We start from the raw sequence: 24,677 nt of genomic DNA on the forward strand, positions 1-24,677 counted from the left end.
CGCCTTTTTTACACGCAAAATTATTATGCATTCTTATGCATCGCGAAACGACAAGGAGCAGAGGTGCGTTGCCATAAGTTCCGAGAAGCTTAAACCAGTCGCGAGTGAATGTTTAAGAGTGATGGAAAACCGATTGAACGTTTCTCTCGATAAAGCTTCGAGAGCACATCGTATCGCGAGCACGCTTCTACAATTCTTCCACGGTAATGTCGAGGTAATGGGATGCTGTAACAGCATAGGATTCTTCCAGTCATGTAATACTGTTCGATGTACCTTGCGCTCGCTGCTAGTACACCTGCAGTTCAAAATAAAATGCTTCGATTTTACATTTGGTAGCCTCGGTGTGCATCATTTGTAATCTTTACATTGATACTAATGGACACTGTTGATTGTAAGACAAATCTTCTTTCATTGAATTATTTATTTATTATATTATTATTGTTATTATTATTTATTTTATTATTTATTCTTGTTTACATATTACCTAAATGCTTGCATTGTCACTTACAAAGACCAGTACATGATAGTTATATTAAAATATCGTTTGAATTCAAAGATACAGCTTCTTTTTCATAAAAAACTGAATTTTATCCCAGTCCCCCTTATATCGCTCTCTACTACTCGCATGACACAAACAGTTGGCTGCAACAGGCAGATCAATCTGTTGAATCGTACAAGCATATGACGCGACACGGTACCCTTATCATTCGTGAAACAATCCCCCAGACGAAGGTTACGATAGGAACGAAAAGTTGCTGTCGTATTGCGCGCCGAGGCGTAAGAAGATGGTGTGAATCGTTGTTAGCCATGGCGCGCCGCGCGCCAAACCTATCCATTGTTCCGCAAACAATGCCTAACGGCGCGAGATTCCACCAGCGGGTAGCACTTTCCGAGGATTTTAATCAAGTAGTCCCGCAGGTCCTGTACTTGGAACTAACCCCTTACCGGTTTAGCGAGAACCTTTAAAACTTTCGGCTTAATGGGGATGCACGATATGCGACTACTACTCGATGAAATTTCGAGTCGTACGAGCCACCTTTGCTTTGAACAAAGAATTAAAGCGAACAATTATTATTTTATGATTATTCAGACACAGTATGTTATCGGTTATCTATTTTTCTTTACAATGATGAAAGTTTTGAAGTGATTTCTCTGATTTGATTTTTCCCCACTAAAGAAAATGAGTTTTTAAATTTTAGTTTCATTAAGGTTTTGTTCTGAATAAAATCTATTTATCCCTTTATATTATGAATTATTGATTCTTATTTTCATTATGTCTCGTTTAAGATTCTTATATCCATAGTATGAATATTAATGATATTAATGAAGTATGGCATAATTCTTAAAGCCTACGATAGTTTTTAGTCTTCTTTTGTTACGATATGATACGACGAAAGTTCTGCATAGACTTTTAGTGTCTACGAATGCCACTCCGGATAAATTAATGACGATTATCACTCGAGCGTCACGAATACCGTTAATTTTCCATGTCATTGAATATCTTTTTTCTGAAATTGACGAAATTTCATTGGCCACATGTTCTGGACCTTTGTTTTGGGGATGAATACTTTAGCCGCCTATACGCGAAAATAATTTTTTCATTCGTACAATAGTACATAAAAGCCTTTCAATTTAAAGGATTGCGCGTATAATAAAGAAGCAATACGTTCGTTCAAGACGATTTATATTTCGTTAAATCGTACTGGAAATGGAAGTCGAAATAGAAATTCAATACGAGATTCAATACGAAGCATGACGAAGGTATACAGTGACAGTTAATTATTCACAGGAATATGTATACCTGATAGAAATGAAATACCTACATTAAAAGGAATATTAGTATTACTTGGATAAGTTATTCATACAAGTTGTTCGTTCAAGTTACTGATATGGGAATATGGAAATTGCATTTTCAATCAAAACTGCAGCTATTCATTCGTCTATAAGCAGAGGCGGACTGACTTCGTATTCAAAAGAAGAAAATCAAGTCTCTGCTATTCAAAACACATGAGATAAGGCGGTTTAGTGGATGCCCTTACTTTCCAGTTAAACACATTAGATGTGAATAACATTTAGGGTACATTTATTATATCCGTTGTTGACAGATATCTTTAATGTAGTATTTAATAAATTTTGTAGCAAATTAAAAGTAAATAAAAATATTAAATATACTTCCTTAATAAAGAAAAAGTTAAATAGCGTCTTGGTCGTTCCATCTTTAGTCTGTATTCATCAGTAACAAGTACGTTTTCAATTCCTTAACGGTTAATTCTCAGTTAATTTCTTGTAATTTTATTCAATTAATTTTATTTTCGGTTACATTACATTTATCACCAATTCTTCCACTTTGTACTAAACCTGTCTAAATCTATCTCCGCTGAATTTTTATCCGTATCTCCTACGTTTTAAGCAGAACGAGATAATCCTCTATTTTCCATGGACATCCTCAAGCTCTCTACAAACACGTACCTTTTTTTTAATGAACACAGTCCGCGATAATTGAAATAATCGTCAAAGGAACCGGAAAGGGTTCCAAAAAAGCGACAAAAAAAACCGCACAATTTCACGAGCATTTAAGCTCGGCAACGACCTCGAGTTTGTCGCGACGAGCGCAGCGATTCCGGCCAAAAGAACGTTAAAAATCACTTTACATTGAAAAAAGCGCTAGTTTACATGAATGCGAAAGACGCCTTGGATTCCAATTTGCTCACTCGCGAAAAAAGTCTTAAAATTTTCATAATATCACGACGCTACGCTGGACGATAACGCAGTGTCTTTCAATGTGCATTAGCCGGTTTAAACGTTAAGCGACGCGATAAGGGGCCAGCACGTGAAAAGAACCGTGGAATAAATTAGCAGCCATTCACGTCGATGCGCGGCGCACTTTGCATAACATTTTCCGTGTGCTCCTTAACGTCGTAAAAATAAGCAGACAGCTTACTCGAAAGACGAAGTGGGGAGTTGGCTACCTATTTGGGAATTAGTACGTGATGTATTCCGCCCCATAAGCGGCGGGTTGGACGTCGATATTTCATCCCCGTTCCCCTCCCTCTAATCCTTAAGTGCCCTTTTTTGCGTTATTACCGCCCGATAACCCAGCTACATTCATTCTCCAGCGAAATCCTCGAGCCACGATCATTGCAGCTAATGTATTCGCACGTGCTCGAATGGACAGATGGAATTGTGTATTTGTATTGGTGCACGGGGTTGTTCGATCCACACTTTGCTGCAAGAGACAATTTATCCAAACCATGGGTATAGTATCAAACTTCATCTTCAAAGGATATCAATTCTTGTTAGCGGACTTCCTAAGGTAGAATCAATTTTTTATTATTTTTGTATAATTTGAATCGATTATTGAGAACATTTTTAATGCTTCGAACTTCGTTTGAGATTTCTCGTAGTCTGTATATCTAAAATGATTGTTAGTTCTGTCATTCAATAAATCTTGAAAGAGTTTAGCTTTCTTATTTGTTCGTACGTATACCTTGATTCTGACTTCTTATGCCCACAAAATATTGTTTGGCTAACCTTTAATCGTTCGAAGAAGAAATTGATCGACATCAAACACATTCAAATTCACATTCTCCAGAACTGAATGGTCCGTTCGAATAAGACCCTCCGAATTTCACCTAGGTGATCGGAACGCGAAATAAACATCTCGTGTTCCCCATAGCGCAACGAGTTACAACTCGAACAAAGGCATCAGAATACGAGGCGAAGTATACACGTAGATAAAGAGAAAACGCTGGAAAGGGACCTAGAGAAGTTGGAATCTATTCCGTTCAACCTTCAGACGCGAAATTTGCCAGACAATATTGATCTTGTGTGGAACACTGACTTCGTCTGTGCCTTTCGAAAGTAAGTACAAAGGAACCTCAAACGGCAACAAGATAAGCTCGTCTCTTCGCTAGGAGGATCGACATCGGTGCAGTTTGGCCGCGAGTTTCCCTCATCGTTTGATGCCGGGGTTGCGCGCAAAGCGAGTACAACGTACATTCGATTTTTCCGTGCCCGTCTATATCGATATCCGTGACCCGACCTTTCCTCTCCTTTTGTTTTTCCCTTCCGGGACAGGAATTCGCTCGTAGGTTCCTGTTTTCCGGTTGCGTCGTATTACCTCGTCTACGCCGCCCCTCTGACAAAAATCGCGTTACAAACAGAAACAAGTTTGACTACACGTGAAATAGTAAAGGTAAAATGTTGCAACAAACTTTCGTTATGCCAGACTACGATTTCGAGGGAGCAGGTACAGAAAATACGCGGAAAACACGTGCAATCTTCGAAATAATGGAACTGATTTGATGAGAATAAATGAGATTTGATTAAAGGGGAACAGTAGTTGTGTTTATAAGACTCAACCTCCATTCTTAATTCTATTCTTCTAAATTGGATAATGAAGTGTCCGCAATAGTAATAAAAAATCAATATTCAAATTCACAGTTTCATTATCTTCTTTTGAAATCCTTTCAGCGGTACAACCACGAATTATATATACATATATCTAAAATACAATGAATAATGAGAAACAATTATTATAAGGTTCTTGAATTGGATTGTAGCTGGTAGTGGATTGATTGCATTAACGTGGCGCAGTCTTCTCCAAGGCCAGCTCTGAATTACAACGAATTTACCATTCCATACAATTGGAGTGGTAGAGACAACAAACACATACGAATGCAAGAGCAGTGTATACACGCCTGCATTAGTATGTGTCCGGTGTCCCACGGGAGCTTGCAATGAGAGCTAATGACTATTCTGCTGTTCTCTAAAATAAAAATCAGTTTAAAAGCCGCGAAGAGAAAATAGAACTCGCCATTGTTTGATACGAATATAAACTACCGAAAAGGTTCTGCATAAAAAAAAATAGCCAGCCGGAAACGCGTCAGACAGTCTGACGAAACTAAAGTAAAACATGTTAGGTTCCATTTGCTTGATTCCCTTGGATTCCAGTTCGGATTAACGGGATTATTGGGAAACGAGCAGTGTATAACTATTTCGAAGCAGAATCCGTCACGCTGCAGAGCTCCGAATTGGTAACAATCTTGGAATACAGAAATTTTCGATAAAGTGGTGGCTAATTGTTTCGATTCGATTCGAATAATAATTCGTGATCCATTTCGATAAAAGTGCTTGACAAGGTGCGAAAATTTATTTAACCGGGTTTCCAGTGCGATTAAAGAAAAGAAATACACAGAGAAAATAGAAAATGCGAACACTTTCCTGTGTAAGTAAACATTATCTCCTTTCTAATTTAAATGTAGTTTAATTTTCATAGAAATTTATTGACATATGCATGATTAAAATGACCCTTCGAATTATATATAAATTATTACATTATTCAAGTCGTGTTTCTGAACAATATTCCATCATTTTGTACATTTCTTTTGCAATTTGATGTTTTTTATTTTCATGTCTTATGTCTGGCATATAAATATTTTTTTAATGCAACCTGAAGTGTGTCCAAATTGTAGACTAAAATGTCGTTTTTAATTAGTTGACATGACAAGTAACGATTATACAAATTATCAATGTTTACTTAACTACCTATACTAGATTCCTTAAACTAAAATGCTCGTTTTTTCGGCCACACGATTCGTTACCCCTGACTCATTCTTCCAATTCGAAATTCCTCTGTTCCCTTTTCTACCCTCCGTTTTGCTCCCCGTGTTTTTCCGTCTTTTATCGGTTTTCTAGGCGATCGGTTGAGTCCTAAGAAGTAAATCTTCCCTCCCCCTCCCGCTCACCAAGCATCGGGTATCTTGATCCCATTCCTTAAAAACACCGCCAGACGCGCGAGAGTTTTACAAAATTCGATTTGCTTTTTCATCTCTCTTGGCCATTCTTTTTCACTTTCCAGAGCTGGGTGGCGGCATAAGGGTGGCGTTAAGGGAGCTGGCCGTGTGTGGATGTGTACAGTAGTCTGCAAAAGTCTTGAGCTACCTTATTATAGGCAAGGTTGTCCTGAATTCTAAGGTCGAAGGAAGAATTTCCTCGAACATGGTCAATGGTGCGTGCACCATCCTAACTGGCCGCCATTTTCTAAGTCAGGTATTTTGGCACTTCAAATTTTTCGTGGTTAGTAACTCATCGACATACTTAAGTCTTTCACTAGGTAAGATGAATCTCATAAAATGAAAATAAATAGCGTCAAGTTGAGTTCCAACAATTATTAGACAGTAACCATAATCATCTTCCTTTCGTTTTGTCGATTTTTATTTATTTTAAACAATAGCGCTCCAAATATTTTTACAATTTTGTTTCTTATAAATCCTTATTATTTTATGTGTTCCATCTAAAATGTACTTTAAAACACAGTTTCTCGATTGACATTAAATTGAAGTATATTGTATTATTAATTATGTTGCAAATAGATTGCAAATTATGTAGTAATCTAGTTCTGATGGAACGTCTAAATTTTTCAATTGAAAAATAAGAAAATTTCAATTAATAAAGAAGGTGCTAAATACATATAAAAATTAGTGTTTAATTCCCTTGAATAAAAATGATGTCGAGTGTAACTCGACACAGGAGTGCAATAGTTAACACAGTGCCCACTATCATTCCATCATCATATCCTTTGCAACATTGTGACAAATATACCTGATATAGTGTATGCTTAAACTCCAACTAGTGCAAAGATAAAAATATAAAAGTTGCGAAGGACCCTATTTATATGTAGCCACGATACCACCCTTTCCTCTGTTACCGTTGATTTAAAAACGAAGTTTTAATAATGAAGTTGTTTGGTAGCAGGTGGTGTACACCATTATTCGATAGCGGAGCTGTCCGTGGAATATAGTGACGACCAGGGAGCTGGGGAATCTGACACCAGACCACGGTTTCCTCACGGGCCAAGGTGTCTGGAGGCCGTCAGACGTGCGAGTGATGGTGCTAGGCTGTCCCCAAGCCCCAGAGGGCAACACCTCAGTTAGCAACTCGCGGTTCGAGTGCGTGCCGTATTCACCACCGTAATATTTCGTCCAATTACGTCGATAATCTGACGCTATCATCGAATGACATGTCCCGCATATAATAGCAGATGTGTCCTTCGATATATGATCGTCGAACGATGTCGCCTCCTAATTACCCGTTGATTGCTCGCCAGGCCTCGCGAATTGATTAGCGTGACCACGAGACTAGCGTACATGTAACGCGATATACGTATTCATTGGTTTTCAACAAGATTGCTTCTTTTGCTATGAAAATGGTATCTATGACTGGGATACTAATTACTTCAAGTTTGAACGTAAATGAAGATTTCTTATTTATGTTATTGATTAAATGGTAAAAATATGGTTGGAGTTTTCCAAACGGAATGAAGACAAATATTTATATTCAAAATTTAGAAGGAAAAATTAAAAGTAATATTTTTAATCTTAGTATAGCAATTAATTGTATTATTGCAAATAAAAATATTGAATGTTCTAATATTAGAGGAATAAAAATATTAACCGCGTTAATTTTATACTAAATACCAGTTAATGTGAAATTAAGTGTGACAAGGTGTGTTAATCAACAGACTAAGTTTTTCCCAATTCACTAACTTTTGATATAGAAGTGAATGATTCATCAAACATTTGAAACTCCAAGACTTCTTACTTAAAGATTTTCATTTAGGTTGAAGTACTTCAATTTATTACAGCAGCAGTCAAATTATACGATTTATTAAATTGTTATGAAAGTTTAATTAAAATCCGAGTTTTATGCACGATAAATACTTAATCCTGAACTGTTTCTAGATTTTATTCCCCCCACGTACATAAAGTAATTCATTCAGAATATATGGCTGAAGTTTGAAATGACTCTCGCCGTGAGTTTCTGAGTCATAGAAAATTATGCAAATTAGTTTAAATACAGTAGTAATAGATCGTACGTCTCACGGTTTGCGCAGCGCTGCAGATGTACGACAGATTACGTACGTGGATAAGAGAGGGCAATCCCTGGTACAGAGCATTCGATTAAACGAATTGCTATGGCGACAGTAAAATATTTAATAAAGAATATTTAATTAGCTCTACAACGAAAAATATGAACTGCATATAATTTGTATAATTACTGCATTAGATTTAAATTTGTATTAAACTTAACTAAATTAACTTTATATAAATACTTATTATTTTATCTTAGCTTTAATAACTTGTCAATGGACGAAATTAATTCTATTGAATTTTCAAAATATACATTTTATTCTACTAATATTAGAGCTTGCACTCCATTGTTGCGAATTTACAACGGTTTTTACTACTCATAATACGTATGTAAATGGCTTTCCTATTGTATAGTCGACATCAAGAACTTTTTTTCCAGAGATTTCACGCACCTCAGGCAGAAGCTTTTGTTTTACGAAATGTCAAGAACAATAGGATCAAGGAGAAAATTTTCAGGCGCCTCTTGCTTTCGAATAACAAAGCGTTTCACGTTTCTTCGATTGTCCACGAACAGGGATTGGGACGGAGTATCTTTTTTCCACGCGAAAACGATTCGACGCATACATATTTATCAGTGACAGTTTATACGGGCGGAGTTAGGACGAGACGCAAGCTTCGAAAGCTTTCTCTGAGCGTCTGAGCCTGAGTATACCTCGAGGGCAATGAAAATTTAAATTAGAGCAGAAATTAAATCCGGCCTTTATCCGATATTGAGAAAATCCTTTGAAACCGACAGACTGTCTGACGTCTCGCTTCCCTGTACATCTTTGTCCACTAATGTATGTGCGGGAGAGAAAGAGAAAGAAAGAGCGTGCGCGAATATGTATATGTGTACGCGAAGGAGGAAGGTTGGTATCGTACTTCTCACCCTCTCCATAATTAGTAATTAAGAAAGTAATTAGCATCGATCGAGGCGACCTCGTCTGAGAGGTCCCGTGCTCTTAAACTGCTTAGCTATTTTTAGGAGCGAACCACGACAAACAGAAGCTTCCCGGAAAATCGATTATTTGCGATTGTCGATGATAAAATGTTTATTCTATCCAGTAGTACTTCCGTATTAGCTTCTTCGCTTTACGTCGAAACGTATCGATTGCCTCGACCGAGGGATACAAGAACGACGCCGACGCTTTGAAGTAACGATGAAGATATTTAAGAAGACCTATTATTATTGAAAAAGTATCATTTAAATAACACAAATTATTTAAATTATAGAATAAAAGAATTATTGCTATTGAAATTGTACGTGCTCCTTTCATAAATATAACTCGTTCCACATGGTTCAGCCACTCTACATTTCCTTCCACAGTAATAATTTAAACAAGTATACTTGTCACTCGCCGTCAAGATTGACATTTTCAACAGAAGCCTGTCATAGCTGAGTTTATGACCACCCAAATACACTTTAATATCGAAAAATCGACATTGCCGGCGTCTGACCGTCAATTAAAGTCACGGAGAATTGATGGATCAAAAACTCACCGCTCTCGCCATTATAGTTTATGTCCTTTCCGTCCTCTCTGCGCCACATGACGTAGGGCTCCGGATATCCGGAAGCTTTACACGTCAGCGTCACGTTCGAACCCTCGCGAACGACCATGTCTGTGCTGGTTTCTTTCGTGATAATGGAAGGTGGCACTGCAATAAGGGAGAAATGCGAAAATTGAATAGATAACGTTCTTTTTCATCCTACAAAGTGATAAAGTTCTTCGCTGTACAAGCGAATAGTTTATGCTGTACAAGCGGGCCTCGAATAAATCGATGTTAATTCAATCAAAATGGATCAATTTTTCAAATTCTTTTCCCAGTCTTGTGTCTCAATAAAAATGTTAAATAATTAAATACAATTGTGTACCAATGAACGTAGTAATATTTTTACTTGCTCGTTTGGACAATCAGAATGATACGCGGTGACTTTGATCCCTTTTGTTTCCTTTTGAAATAATTTAAAATTATTGAGAAGTATTGATCAAAATCAAACGAAATTAAATAGGTAAGATGAAATAATTGTTCTCCCCTGCCTCCTCAAGTATGCTTAATTCTTTTAATTTCTAGAGATCACTGTTACACTGATTAAAAACTAGAAATAGTATTATTGTTATTTTTTTGTGCTTGCATCAGATTACATTTGAATCACTATGCGTTACAGATCACCGTTGTTGAAACGTTTTTCGTTAATAATAGCACCTGTCATTTTCTCAACTCGTCAAACATTTTACAAAATAATTTACAAACTTCAAAGTTTGTATCGTAGGCTTCACTATCGTGGGCTCCGCATCGTCGAGTCGCTATTTAGATAGAAGAGATTATCGATAAACTGTCCTCAGCGAGACTTTGCTTAATCAAACGAACAAGGCTTAAACCTGCGGTTAATTAGGGGTGTCTGTAACGACCAAAATTAATAGCGATTACAAACCAATAGAAATAGAAATCAGAATTCAAGTAACACAAACTTTCCTGTGACGTAATACATTGTATCGGACTGGAAAATTAAATATTTGAATTGTGCAAACGTACAATTGTGCAGAACATACTCAAGCATAGATTACCAAATGTGCGTTGCAGCAATTTTACCAACAAAACACATTATTGATCAAAATATTTCTTTCAAGTATCACAGACCCCAGTATAACAAATATGTAATATTAAGCATTTTTCCCCACTTGCTATACATCTCAATTTCGTTGTGAATTTACTGGGAAAACGATGATTGAATGCCACCCATGCATTCCCTTGTTAATTTCGTCAAACGTGAAACACGAAAATATAATATACAATGTGATCACTTACCTACGACCTGCAGGTAGCCCTGTCGGCTTCTCATTGGATCGGTGTTCACCTGACACATGTACCACCCGCGGTCCACCTCTTTAACCTCCTTTATATGAAGGTACCACGTACGATGGTCATTGTAGGACAACGAGATCCGAGGATTCTGTGTGATGATATTATGGTGGATAGACAGGATGGTCTGTGTATCGACGCGCACCCATGCCACCTGAAACAAACATGCGTAGGCGTATGTTCATAGTATGTTCAACGAAGTCACGTTTTCCTACGAAGACTAACATTCTGAGGGCTTTGCAATTCTTTCCAAATAAATTGATCTACTGATTCTCTTCTGTAACTTTTAATAATAATTATTTGAGATAGAAGGCGGATATTGCATCTAATATCAATTGAAATAAATTACAAGGAATATTAATCGTTTATCTTTCAACTTTGTCAATGCAGAATGTTTGTTCTACGTATCAAGCGAAGACCTATAACTTTAAAAAGCAAGGAAATGGTAGGAGCACGGTAAAATCATAGTGAACTTTCATACTGTGTTGGCAACGATAACACCTCGATATTTTTATTCACCAGATATCTCATCAATTCCAAACGTAACTGAAGTTTAATAATAATGAATTGTTCTTCTTTCTTCGCGGAACCAGAAGAAAATTGCCAGATGAGGAGGGGGAAATTTCGCACGGTTAGGCGATGTCCAACTTTCCCAAGACTTCATTCCATGCACTTTCCGGAATTTTTCTAAACTTTCATCATTCAATTCTTCGAAAACCATCGAATGATAGGAGGCGAAACTTTCCCAGGTGATAGTTTCTCAGAGGCGTCCGATAAATTTTGCAAGCTCGGAGGAAAGAATTGAAAAGTACAAGGTATTCCGTTGTACAGTTTCATTTATAGAATTGCTCGTATGTTCATTCTCAGCGAATTCTATTCATGCCCGACTCTCCTTTTTCCTTGGGCTTTGGACACCATATATAACAACCCTTCCTTCTTATCGCCCGCTTAATCCAATACACCGATGGCTTGTATTCCGTATCCTTTCGTGGATCTTCGAAACCTTCACGGGATACAGAGAATAGAAGGATAAGTATAAGAAGGCTTAGAACCCTCCCTCGTTTTCCCTCCTTCGTCGTCGAGGTTTCGATGCGAATAGGAAGCTTTTGTGGGTACACGAGATACGTTCAAACTTTCTCGAATACGGTGCCGGGGATACTGACTGCTTCTTAATATGCGGGGAATACCCTAAGTATCGATCCCCTGCCTCGAAGAAAACGAAACTGAGGCGTTTATTTCGTGAACGAAACAGTCTGTTTTTCTGTTACGTGGTCAATTGAGTTCGATGTTTTGATAACATTATCCATTTGGTTTTTCACTCTTCAGCTCGAAGAGTTCGGAGATACTTCTTCTTTTGCTTGAAAAATTGAGGGAACGAAAGAAAATACATTGCGGTTTAACATGTTCAAGGATTGGTATCTACACTCTCGTTCAAAAATATATGGACACTTACTACCTTCGATGAATAATCAATCAATGTCCTACTCAATATAAAATTCATATGATAATAACACAATTTTTGATTACTTATATCTTTCACTATTACATTTATTTTATCACTTTAAAATAATTTTGTATATTCATTTCTCGACTGTGGATAAAACTCTGAATACAATTTCATTGTTTATTATATTAAACTGTAGTGCTTGTTCTCATGCATTTATTAAACGAAATCTTCCTGGCTCATTTCAAAGCTTGAAAACACCGAAATGCAGGTGTGTTTTGCGAACACAGCCATTTATTTTGTAAACAAAAAAGACCTGTTTCCTTTTACGTAGCCAACGGAGTCCATTGTTCTGATAACAGACTCTGGTGAGAGCAGTTGTTTCATTTTTCACGCTTTCGTTTCAAAAGACAAAAGGTACCTGGTCATTGTACGTAGACAGACCTCTGAATAAACCTTCATCGTTGCTGCATCACATGCAGTTTATGATTTCTGTTTATATGTTTTTAATACGAGGAATTATTGTGCACCATTGAAGAACTCGAAGACAAGACGTTACAGACATTTATTTCGTTAACAAAAAGACTTTTTTTTTCAAAAGACAAAGGGTACGTGGTCATTGTATCGTTGTTACGTGATATCCACTTGTAGTCTTTGTTCCAGCACGTTTTTCTTGTTTTCGTGTATACGATATATTTTGAATTGAATTTAAAGAACAAAATTAGCTAATTCAAAGAGAATGTAAAGCTAATATTCTAACAGAAATTCTAACTGTACCTAATCTCTTGAGCACTTACATATACCGAATACATTTTATATACATACATTCACTTTCTCACGCGTATAATAACAAACTTTAATTCCGCGTGCTCATAATTTTAAAACAGATGAAAACTTTATTCCTTCCCCAGTGATTTTCTGACGAATGAAAAATTATTATATCTTTGGTATCAAAAGCAACAGAACCAAATAATTACGTTAAATACACTTCGACGTTTCAGCTAAGTATATACGGCCCCTTCAGGATCTCTACCTCATAAATTGGGTATTACATAAATTAAATTCCGGCAACTATGATACAATTTTCGTCTCGTGAGCCTTCACAGTACTTCCACGACGCCTCCCTCTACATTTAGGAACACCTCTTTATTGGGGTAGTATGTTTCTCGTTCCCGCGCAGTAATGTCTGGAAAATATCATCCCTAGAAATGGTAATACAAGGCACGACGGCTCTTTACGCGAGCAAGGTACACCGGATCGCGTGGGAGGATCACGCAAACCGGCGTTGTTACTGTATTACTTTAATAATTCAACGTGACACGGTCTATGATGTATTTCCATTGGTGTAACGAACGACGTAGTCGGCTGAAGTTGACGTTGTTGCGAGTCACGGGCTAGAATTACCAGGTTCCGCCATCTCCCTTGACTCCATCGCGTTAAATTATCTAGCGAAGCGTAAAAAAGTTTTGCTTAACCTTGGACTACTCCCTGTAGGGGTCTGACAAACTCCTGTCGACAAATATTGCTTTGTAACCGGTAAATGCGTGACACGCGCGTACATTTATATACTGTGCACGTGTTGACAGGTTAAACGTGTCTTCTGAGATAGTGTACTGTTCATGTTATTATTGTTCATATTGTGAGGTTGGGGAATAAAGGGGCCTGTGAGACCCCAGTTGAGCACTGACGTCATTTGTTTCTTTCAAAGTAAGCTTGCGATGTTAATATTATTGTCGTGGGAAACACATACTGGCTTATTTATCTGCTGATGCAAGATCGTTTGGTTAGACGCGCGTCCCGAATTTGCACAAATTTCCACCAGTCGATGAGAAAACACTCGTTATGTTTTGATTCCAATATGCTGGAAACTAAATGCACCGATATTTTCGTTTCCTCCTCGAGGGAGAACGCAGGCAATGCTAAAGTCCTTGGATTGATCCAAGTGACAAAAAATGTGAAAACATTACTTTATGCGAATAAATGATTAAATTGTGCGAATCAATAAATGCCAAATGATTTAAATCTATACCAACAATCCTTTATCGTGAGTATAGTAATAAGATCTTTAGATTGTAAGAAAATGAAATAGTTTTTTGAAAACTTCAATGTGTTAATAACTTTTGAAGTTATTCAATTATTCGATATCGTTATGTATGAAATCAAATATTTATTATTACCTTATAAGATCGAAGATTGTCCACTATGCAGGCTAACAAAGCATCTCGACCTATGCTTACTGTCACATTTTGAATTTCCTCGGCAAACCTAGGGAAGTCGGAATCTGAAAAATAAATTTATAAACAGACATTATTTGTATGTCAACGTCATTTTGCATATCAATATCATTCAGCTTTATATTGCAAAATAGCAAAGGACTTATTGATTTATTTCAAATCGAGAAGATAAAGAGTAAAGTGACAAAAGTTCTAGAATATGTATACGTTCAAATTTATCTAAACTTCCCATCCAAATTACTGTAACTTAACTCTTACTCACTCCAAACGAGTGACTAAACAGTTGAATGCAAGGTTGTTCAGATTTACACTGAGGTTTGCGTGAAAGCATGATGAACATTCATTATCCTCAGGAACGCGTTATACGCGAAGGAAAAATCGCATCAGCCCTGAACGTAAATACATATATCGTTGAACAATAGACCGTCGGCAGAGATTGCGAGTTATTATCGTAAGAGCCGCGTAACGAGTTCAGGATTCAGCCGTGCCGCCCTTAAAAGCTTTTGCCTTCGTTAATGTCTTTACGACATCCTGAGCACCTGAATTATTTATGGACGCAAAGAACTCGCGGTGAAGCAGAATCGGAGGGAGACAGAACGAAATACAGGGGACGAACGGAATGCTAGAAAGAGGTAGACGGAGCGCAGAGGGGAGAGAAAGAGGAGGTGGAAGGCTTCGGGATAAGACCGAGTTACTTTCAGCTCTTTTCAGAGCGGTAGCACGAAATGCAGAGCGCCGTTAATTATGTCAGTCGTACTTTATTATACAACAGTTCGCCGCGTTAATTACGACGTCTGGAACAACAAACGCAGGGAGAAAATGGAGTGACTGACGAACACCGCGGGACGCGGAATCTGTTTGCAGTTTTACGCAATCAGGTCGATCCGCACAAACTGAGAGAACAGAAGAAGGTATTCCTAAGTGCTTGTCCACATATGGGAGCGAACTTCATGTCTGAATCGAACGACAATGAAGGGTTGTTAAGCCTGACACTCTTGGGGAGGTGAACTCTAAAGAAAATCAACAGGTTCTCTGGTTTGTAAAATGCTCAAGGACTACGAATTTTTAATATGATTATTCGAATAGTATTGCTTGGGTGTCGTTATTGAAGTGTTAGTATTCAAATGAGATTATTTATGGATTATTTCGAGTATCATTTTTCGAAGAATATTGCTTAAAATTCATGATTTGAATGTTACTGGTCAAATATCATTATTCAAATAGCTCGTCGTTATTATGATAATACAGTTCAATTATCATTATTTGGATACTTTTCTTCAAGGATCAGTATTCAAATTGAACTGTTCACTATCTTAATACTCCACTTATAATATTATTATTAACATATTACTGTTCAAGTACCATTACTGTTCGCGAACTTTCCTCCGTTACGTTTCGAAGAAGCCACAAAGAAGAATGTTTCCCGCGATGCGCTGCGATTAATTCGTCCCTACTGATCTGACAAAACGGATCGCGAAAGGGATTGCTAAGTGCATCTCCAACGTACGGAACAAAGCCGACGTCCGAATCGACGACAATGAAGGATCGCGAAGCCCTGGCCGCTCCCGTGGAACCAGGACTACGCAAAATCAACAGGTTTTCTATTCTGACCAATGCGATACACGGTTACAGAGATTCCAAATCGATATCTCAATTCATCACCGACGGTATCGTTCCGTTTGCGAGCGAGTACCAGCTCTGGTTTCAGCTGGAACGCGGATGCACACGCATTAGCGGAAGTGGAACAGGATACGTGGAGTTCTTTTTCCAATATCGGAAGACGAGCAGCTTTGTCTGTGATTTCGCGGACGCTGGTATTCTTCGTTAAGTGGACTCGCGAAATTATTTTTCGACGAGAATACCGCGATACGGTACGTGGTTGCGCGAAAAATGAAGAACGCAACAAGAGAAATATAGGATTTATTTTGATCGTAATCAGTTTGATTGTCTGGTAGTTAAAAGTTGCAAAAGATACAAAAGCGTAAGAGTAACGGCGAAGAAAGAAACAAAATGAAAATAAAAATAAAACGGTCATTTAATAGAAATTATTGTAATAGAAATGATGATGTCAATCTTAATATGAATAGGCATCAATCCGGTAAAATAAGTATTAACATGAAATATAATGCATAATAAAATTAGCAGTCCCAATTCGGACGGTGACAATTATTTTAGTCTATCATAGGCTCTAACATCTCACGACGAGTGATCTCTGGCAGGTGAAAGTTAGATTACTTTGCTACTTTTAGTAAAGCAGAATAGGAAAGCTACATGTTAATATTCCACGCATATAAGGCGATTACAGTATTAACTTCTTATTTATTTAAATGAACTGCGGAATAGAGTACTTTCTATAATACTTAAAAGCGTCTCCGACGTATAAGTATAAGTCCTCGCCGTGAGTATCGCACGTTGCATAGAGGATTAACTGCAACGCAAAGAGGAGATTAAGTCCTTGTAGTTTCAGTTACAGAGCTTAGTTAAGAATAAAGTTAAAATTGTATGTGTTACAACAGTGCGCACCGCGAAGGAGAGGTATAAGGTTTGTGGTAATATCACGATATCGTTATACCGAAGAAGTTAATTAGGACAACAGTCGCTCCACTAGATTTCACACTTTAATTCCCGAATATTTCAGACACGTAAAAGAACCGAAATGTTACTTACTTGTTGGCCAATTAGTCGATAGTAATAATATTATAATTATTAAATTTGAAGAAGAATTTAAGAAAAAATTAATTGTAATTAATTGTCATTGAAATAGAATTGTATTGTGTGTATAAAATGAATACATAGTTAGTTTACATACATTAGTTTAACATTGATAATATTATTGAATTAATTCTTTATTTTGCTTTATGCAAAATAAATGATTAACATTCAGATGTGATTTATTATTTATAGAAACACTATGTTCCTACTCTTAAGTAGACAGTATTATGTTCAACACATAAAACGATTTTCCTACGTCTAATGATAACAAATGCTCTCTACTAAAAACACCAAAGAATCTACATTGTTCAAATTTCATTTAAAAGTAAATTAGCTTCAATTTTCCTGAACAATGTTTAGAGAAATCCAGTGATTAATGACCAAATTCCTTTACTAAGGATACTTAACTTTATTGTTACCACTATCCCATCACAAACAATTAACAGTTTCCACGAAATTACAGAGTAATCAATTAAAACCCTAAAGAAACTTGTAGTCGCGATAACACCCGTTACGACGCCATTGCAGCGAGCTTACGTCTCGATGAAAATTGTGGACAGAGATTGTAATGCTGTCCGCGAATGAAATCAATTTGACGCTGCAACTCGACAATGCGATTTCGACGTTACAGAAAGAAAGGAGCGCGTAAGCGTGCACGAGTTTCAATGATTGTACAGTGGCTTCCCCCCTTAAAACGAATACGCGTTTCAATGAAAATTTGCAACGAGCACCGATGCATGCCCGGGCATTCGCGGATGAATATTTCTAGGCGCTTTCCGAATTAATTAAATTGCGGTTGTGTGTAGGTAGCAGATTTTCGACGAGAGCGACGTCTATTCTCTTACTACGTTTAATAATTCCTTTCGCGCAAAAAGATTAAAGGAGGCGGTTAATTAATGCGTTGTGGCAGCTTTCATCTACGCACAATGCGGTAATGGTAACGAGACTCGGCGACGAAACCGGTCGCGAAACATAGAATTCGTAACCACGTTTCCCAAAAGTCGTTATCAAGGTGATTAGCAGGCTTTGATTAAGCAAATCTGCTCCCACGCATGCTGTACAGCGTCGATGCGGTGCTTCCTACGAATATACAGGCTAACGTATTAAAGCAACATGTTAGTATGTGTGTTACTCGTGGTATTCGCGATCGAAGGATAATTAAAGTAATAAAATATTCACGGAAATAAAGTTATAAAGCATGCATGGAAATATTTAAATATTTCTTTTTCAGCGGAAATCTTGATATATAATAGATCTATGTGTAATATCAAAATTATATTATATATATGTTATATATAATAATTAAAATCTAAAACCTTAATAAAGTTTAAAGCTTCATCAGTCTTTACAGTAATACCTGCTGTATAATTCATACTTTTTGGAGAGCGTGCAAGTTTGGAAATATCTGTACTATGATCGCACCTATAAGAGATCGACTAAAGGAACAGAGTTTAAAATGGATAAATCGGAGCAGAAACTTTGCAAGATGCCCTGAAGTACTTTCCACGATGATCGCTCAAGCCATTCAGGGGTTTACCAATAGGTTAAAAGATTTAAAGAGAGCCAAGGATCCTTCAAAGTTGGTCCACGCCCAGGTCGACCTTCAATGGCCCGTAATGAAGAAACAGTTGCTCAAGTTTGCGAAAAAAATCCGTGCCGATCGGCGTTTAACTATTCAAAAGATTGCTGACGAGGTGAACATTCACTTCCCTTTTTGCTGAGCAATTCTAACTGCGGATCTTGGCATCACGCCTTTTCGCTTGAGAAACTTTTTACTGAGGAAAAGATCAAACCATTGACTTCAAACACATAGCACAGTGATAATTATTAAACACAGTGATCAGGACTATTGAAAAGTACAAGATTAAATGAGGATTAACGTTAAATAAATTTTGTTTGCTTGTCCCAAGACTCTTCAACAACGATTTACTTCAAATTGAATTCTAAGAATAATATTTGATCGTTCGTTGCACAAATCGATTAACTCGATTACAAAATTCACCAAGATTGACAAGGAACTAACAAAAAGTTGAGAAATGCGATGAAATAATGTACATCGTTTTTTAAAATACCCTTTATAATATAAATTCAAACAAATATTGAACAAAATTCTTTTCTTTTCAGGAAAGTTATTACAAGTATAAAAAGTTATGACTATACCAAGTGCTTTCGACACTTTTTCAAATTTTTCTAAAACTGGAGTTAATCGATATGTGCAGTGAACGGCTCATTTATGCTATGAGTACCTGTCATTTAACGTGAACAACGTACTTCGACTAATAAAATGTCACCCACCAAGTATTAACTGCGCCAAGTCGAAAGGCTATTTAGACGAGGCACTGCGCCAAAGACCAAGCCAGTTGCCGGTGCGTGAGAAAAGGGTGTGTACCAACAATACCTCGTTGCTCGTAAAACATGCCCGAAGCAGTGAAACTTGACTTAAGTTCGGTAACCGCGGGAATGCGGGTAACACTTGCATCTCGTCCCAAAGCTCGATAATACTAACTTGCGTGTTGGTCCCAGCGGAGGGAGCGACAATGTGTACTCGACTGCGCTTACGTTTCGGATTCTGAACATAGTCCTCGTCCTTTGCACGGATTCGGTGACAAAGCTTTCGTTCTTAGAGCTCGATGATACAGCTTGTCGAGGACTTCCAATGGTATTGAGGTCGTGAAACGACCTGGTCCGTTATTCTTCAATTCACTCTTTCTTGTTTACTCGAATTGTTGTTTTGTGACGCGCGAGTTTAGCAATGAAGAGTTAATTACTTGTGTAGTTTTGAGGAGGATCTTGTTTTCCAAACCTCTTGAATGTAATTATGTAGACGGTTGTATTTTGGTGTTGGTATTGTCAAAGTGGTATTGTGTGTATATCGGAGTAACATTAAGAATAATAAAATATAATTAAATGTCCTATGCTGTCGTCGAGACTTTGCTCGATTTTTAAAATTAATATTAAAATCGACGAGTTCTTAAATGGTCTTCCAAGTAGGTTAGGATTCACTTATTAATTTGATACCTTATGCATAAAAGGCCACCATCACCCAATCAGTCAGAAGTTAAAATTCTAACTAAAATTCAGATGGAGTCGCATTTATAGTAAAAAGGTCTCGAAACTTTATTCTAGAGGGAAACTTCGTTTAAAGAAAAGTAACCATGTATCTGTTCACTTTCTACAATCGAACGATCCATTAACGGGTCGTTGTTACATGTTTGTCTGTAAATCTTTGGTATTGGTATTAAATGGTGTTAGAGTTGTCGGCGAGATAAACTTCCCGTAGCTCCCTGCCTTACTAAATTTCTAAAAGTCTCGAACACAGGTGCTACTCCCACTGGTTCGTTTGGCGAAACACGTTTACTTCCTCGCCCCAATGGTTTTCCAATTTGAGAATCTGGATACTGAAGGACGTACAAATGCTTCCCTTTTCTCATACTCAAAGGAGATTCATGAGGAATGGAGATTACAATGTATTGTCGTTGCGATGTTCGATGATCTTGAGTTCATATTAGTGCTTCGAGATTTGGAACAATTAATGCATTACACAATTATGTAAGGATACATGTGAGATAAACATGGTACATTATGGTGATACATGTGTAAAATAGACGAGGTTCGGCTGAAGTGTTTTAATGTTTTTAAATTGAGTAGAATATTATTCATCTGCTTCGCAAACCTCATGTTTTATTAATCATTTTTTAAAAGGATTGTAATTATTTACCATATTTATCGTCCATTAATGCAATCATTTTTATGATATAGTAACTATCATCCATTTTCTTTGAAAAAGTGCATAATGAATTTATGACAAATTTTGTGTAATATATTATCAATGATATAGAAGAATAACTAGCATTATCTCAATTTTTCTTTGTTTAATTTTGATTATCTCAAAGTTTGCGCTGAAAGGTTACATCGCTTTGTCATTAGAGAAACTTGAAAATCGTACTTTCCGCTATTCGAGAGTGGTAAACTCTGTAACAGTATGTCTACTATCGAGAAAAGAGTATTTTCTTAGCGCACCTCATCAATCTTAGCCATCCCTCGAAACCGCGGCGATGGTTTGAAAAAACCCACGGCTCAAAAGGTGATTCAATGCTTTCTCGTTAGATGAACGCCGGTGTTGTACAGTTTGCACTATTTTTCTTGTCAGCATCAACGTCCGTTAGACAGTAGCTGTTAGTCACCTTCCCCGCGACGTGGAACCAAAAAAACATGGAAAAACGGAGCTCCTAATTGGCAAAGCTTTCCTTCGTCACTTTTTCTTAAACTGGGGTGCGTTAGCTCACGTAAGTTTCCTAAAGTGTTCCGTGCAGTTGTTAAAGAAACTTCACTATCTGTAAATTTATCGCTTTCGTTGGGTAGATCTCTCTCGTAAATTCATTGAACAATTCACACAAACATAACGTAGCTTTTATTATTATTAAAGAAACTTGTAATATTTTAATTGGCAGAGGGGAACTTCAACGTTTTAATGCTGCCATTTATTAATTTGCATAAAATGGACTACTACGTGTGATCAGGCAAGCAAGGAAGTGATATTTACAAGAATAAAATTTATCTCGGATAAAGAAAGTAAATTGGGTTATGGAATTACTATGGTATATGATATATTTTCTGTAGTCACTGCTTCTGATAAATAGAACGAGTAACAAAACACATTTGAAGGAACTCAAACACAGTAGCACAGATCAATGCATGAACAATGAAATAAATATTGTTGTGCTTCAAAGAACATAGTTTAAACATAATTGGAATTTATACATAAAGAAGACTTGAGTAAAGCGCCTGTTATCAACCCGACTAATTTAAAAATAAAGAAAAACGACATTTCACGTGCACAAATCCAATAGTTGCCGCGAAAAAAGTTGACGGAATTCCTGTAGAACCGAATGTCGATAGCTTGTCAACGTAGACTCTGCCTTAATAAAATTTTATCTTTGAACCGTGCAAACCTATTCGCGAAGTAGTTGGCCCAGGAACGAACTGCAGACTGCGTGAATGAATCGGGACAGGCGTCATTGCAAACTATTTCCACGAACCATCGAGAAGGAGTTAGCAGTCGAACCAACCATTCTCGCCGGGTATTTCGATGAAGCGAGATCTGCCGTCAGATAACGTCGACCATTGTTCCTATGCACCGTTTCACGAAAGAATTTCTCTATCCAGGAACCGAAAGCGCCTGGAAAGCGTTCGAAAAACGGTTAAGACCGCCTCGCGATATTGAAAGGAGACCATGAAGAACATTCTTGAATCGAAAATGACAAACTTTACGACCGATAGTATCGCAGAGAAACTCACCACTACCTTTCGGTATTTCCCTGAAAACGAACTTCTGGACTTATTTGAAATTGGTTACAATAAAGCGAATCGAGGAGGCGACGATTTATGAAAGGTCGTATTGAAAGAGCAATTATTACTATTCTGCATTATTGAGCAGCGTTTCGCTCGAGATTTCCATCCCATTGCTTTTCTTCCCTCATGTCGCCCCGTTTAAATTAAATCATACTTATCAAAGAGATTTATCGGGTCGTAATTGTGAAGCTTTGTGTATTTTTCGTTAAGGAATCTTATTTGAGAAAGGTGGGCGCAGGTGGGGGGATAGTATTAATTAAACACGGAGTGGCCATCTTGCACGACTTCTCCGGGAACTGATTTAATTTGTCGAAATCAGGTTCCTAGAAATTCGTGTACTTTTTAAATTTCGTGCAACCGTTGGAAGTATGTTACCTTTACCTGTATTTATATTGGTGTTCTATTTTATATATACTGCTGAATAGTATTTAGTATGTTATTCCAAGAACCCACGAACTATAAATGTCATTAGTGATCGTATTAATTTAATTTCAACTGCGAGTTGCACAAATGGCGGAGTGGTCTCGAGATATATGGCGTACAACGATCAATGGCGACACTACCGTTTAGCCGATCATGGTCGCGGTTACCAGGAATATGGATACAAAAGTTCTTTACAGCTGGAAAAGTTTTAATCGGCTCGTTCGTTGCCCGGAACGAGATTTCCGAACGAGGAAAATCACCGAAGTCGAATGGCACGAGCGTGGGGCTCGTAAGGGTTTACCTTAAATGAAGTTAGAGTTTATTGGTTTATCCGAGAAAACGGAAAAGAACTTGTGCGGAACGTGCTCAATAATCCGTGCCGCGAGATTATCCGGGACCTGGCAACGTTTCTTTCGACTTACCCTCGCCACCCTTGCCCCACACCCCTTCGTATCGCCGTAGCTCCGCTTGGAAATCAGGATGGAATTTTAACAAGTTGCGAGTGGTGTGCACCAAGAAAACGTACAAAAACTTACGAAAGTCATGAGCTTCCCCTCATTTGCCACTTTACGTCCGCGGATAAGTTCACCCCGTCGAAAAAATTACGACGATTGAGAGCCAATAATGATCCGATGCATTTTCAGTACACGCTCTTAAAAGTTGTCGAAGCACCCCGAAATACACCCTATAAATGCTTTGATGAATGAAACGTATTGCAGTTCAACCCCTTCAGACCTGAAGTGAATTGTAATACATCTGGACTGGACAAATATTTCTTAATGCACAGTAACTCATTTTTTTTAAATATTTTAACAAAGTACTTGTTGGAATAGTAAATATCATACACTCATAATGAATAGGAGGTTGCTGTTAATAAAATTTGTAATAATATTTTTATTGTGAAATTTATTGTATATAGTGTGTCGGTGACTTTCGGAACATTTAAAAATGTCCCAGACCTCTTCTAACTCATTTCTAGCGAATAGAGTTACTAGTGAATGAGTTACTAGTAACACTAGTAACTTCTAATTTACAAGTTTCGTAGATTCTGATTTTTCTGTTATTTTTTTACATCTACGGCCCTAGCTGATCAAAAACAAGTAGTAGTCATAGTAGGCAACCGAAAAGCTTCTACTGGCGGATAAATAAAAATAGCATAGAATTAGGTTCCTAACACTAAACGGTTTTTAAGCCGTGAAGTGTACTTGACCGTTCTATCTGACCTGTGAATTTCTAGAACGTACTTTCTCACCTCTAAAAGCCAAAGAGTTACTTAGGTGACCTATTTTAAGAGCCTCGCGAAGTATATCTCCCAGGCCTCACTTTGAACGATGAAAAATTCTCGGGGATAAAGTTGTATTAGTCGAATGGACCCTTTCAACTCGAATGTTAGCAATAATGTGCTTTCACGTCCTGCTGTATTCTCGTCATGTCACACAGAAATATTTAAAAGGATTGATTTTACCAGAATATCTCTATATACCTAAATTGGTAAAATATAATCAAATAAAAGAAAGGAATCGTTTCCAACGACTAGATAAATTACTTTATTATGCGAAAATTTTAGAAATTTCATTCAGATTTCCCACTCTGAATGATTTTCTCCATAAATATTCTAAGAGACTAATTGTTGTCAAGATAACTTCTTAAAAGATTTATCTTCGAGGGGTACCCATAAGATAAATAGAATAAGCTTCTATCTCCACGAAGGGGTAGTTCGCTAATCTCGGTTCGTTAACA

General features: G+C 37.3%; 1 protein-coding gene across 7 annotated transcripts in view; it reads right to left on the reverse strand.

The window, feature by feature from the left end:
* The window catches only part of LOC128886163 (neurotrimin), a 318,713-nt gene that overhangs the window by 106,097 nt on the left and 187,939 nt on the right, over positions 1 to 24,677 (reverse strand). For all 7 annotated transcript variants that reach the window (XM_054140808.1, XM_054140806.1, XM_054140803.1 and 4 more), the window contains exons 3-5: positions 14,394 to 14,497; positions 10,719 to 10,926; positions 9,411 to 9,566 (exon numbers count right to left, since the gene is read on the reverse strand). In XM_054140808.1, the coding sequence (XP_053996783.1) occupies positions 9,411 to 9,566; positions 10,719 to 10,926; positions 14,394 to 14,497 (468 nt within the window). The remainder of the gene's footprint in view (positions 1 to 9,410; positions 9,567 to 10,718; positions 10,927 to 14,393; positions 14,498 to 24,677) is intronic.

The sequence above is a fragment of the Hylaeus anthracinus genome, unplaced genomic scaffold (assembly GCF_026225885.1).
Source record: "Hylaeus anthracinus isolate JK02 unplaced genomic scaffold, UHH_iyHylAnth1.0_haploid 11982, whole genome shotgun sequence".
Classification (NCBI taxonomy): domain Eukaryota; kingdom Metazoa; phylum Arthropoda; class Insecta; order Hymenoptera; family Colletidae; genus Hylaeus; species Hylaeus anthracinus.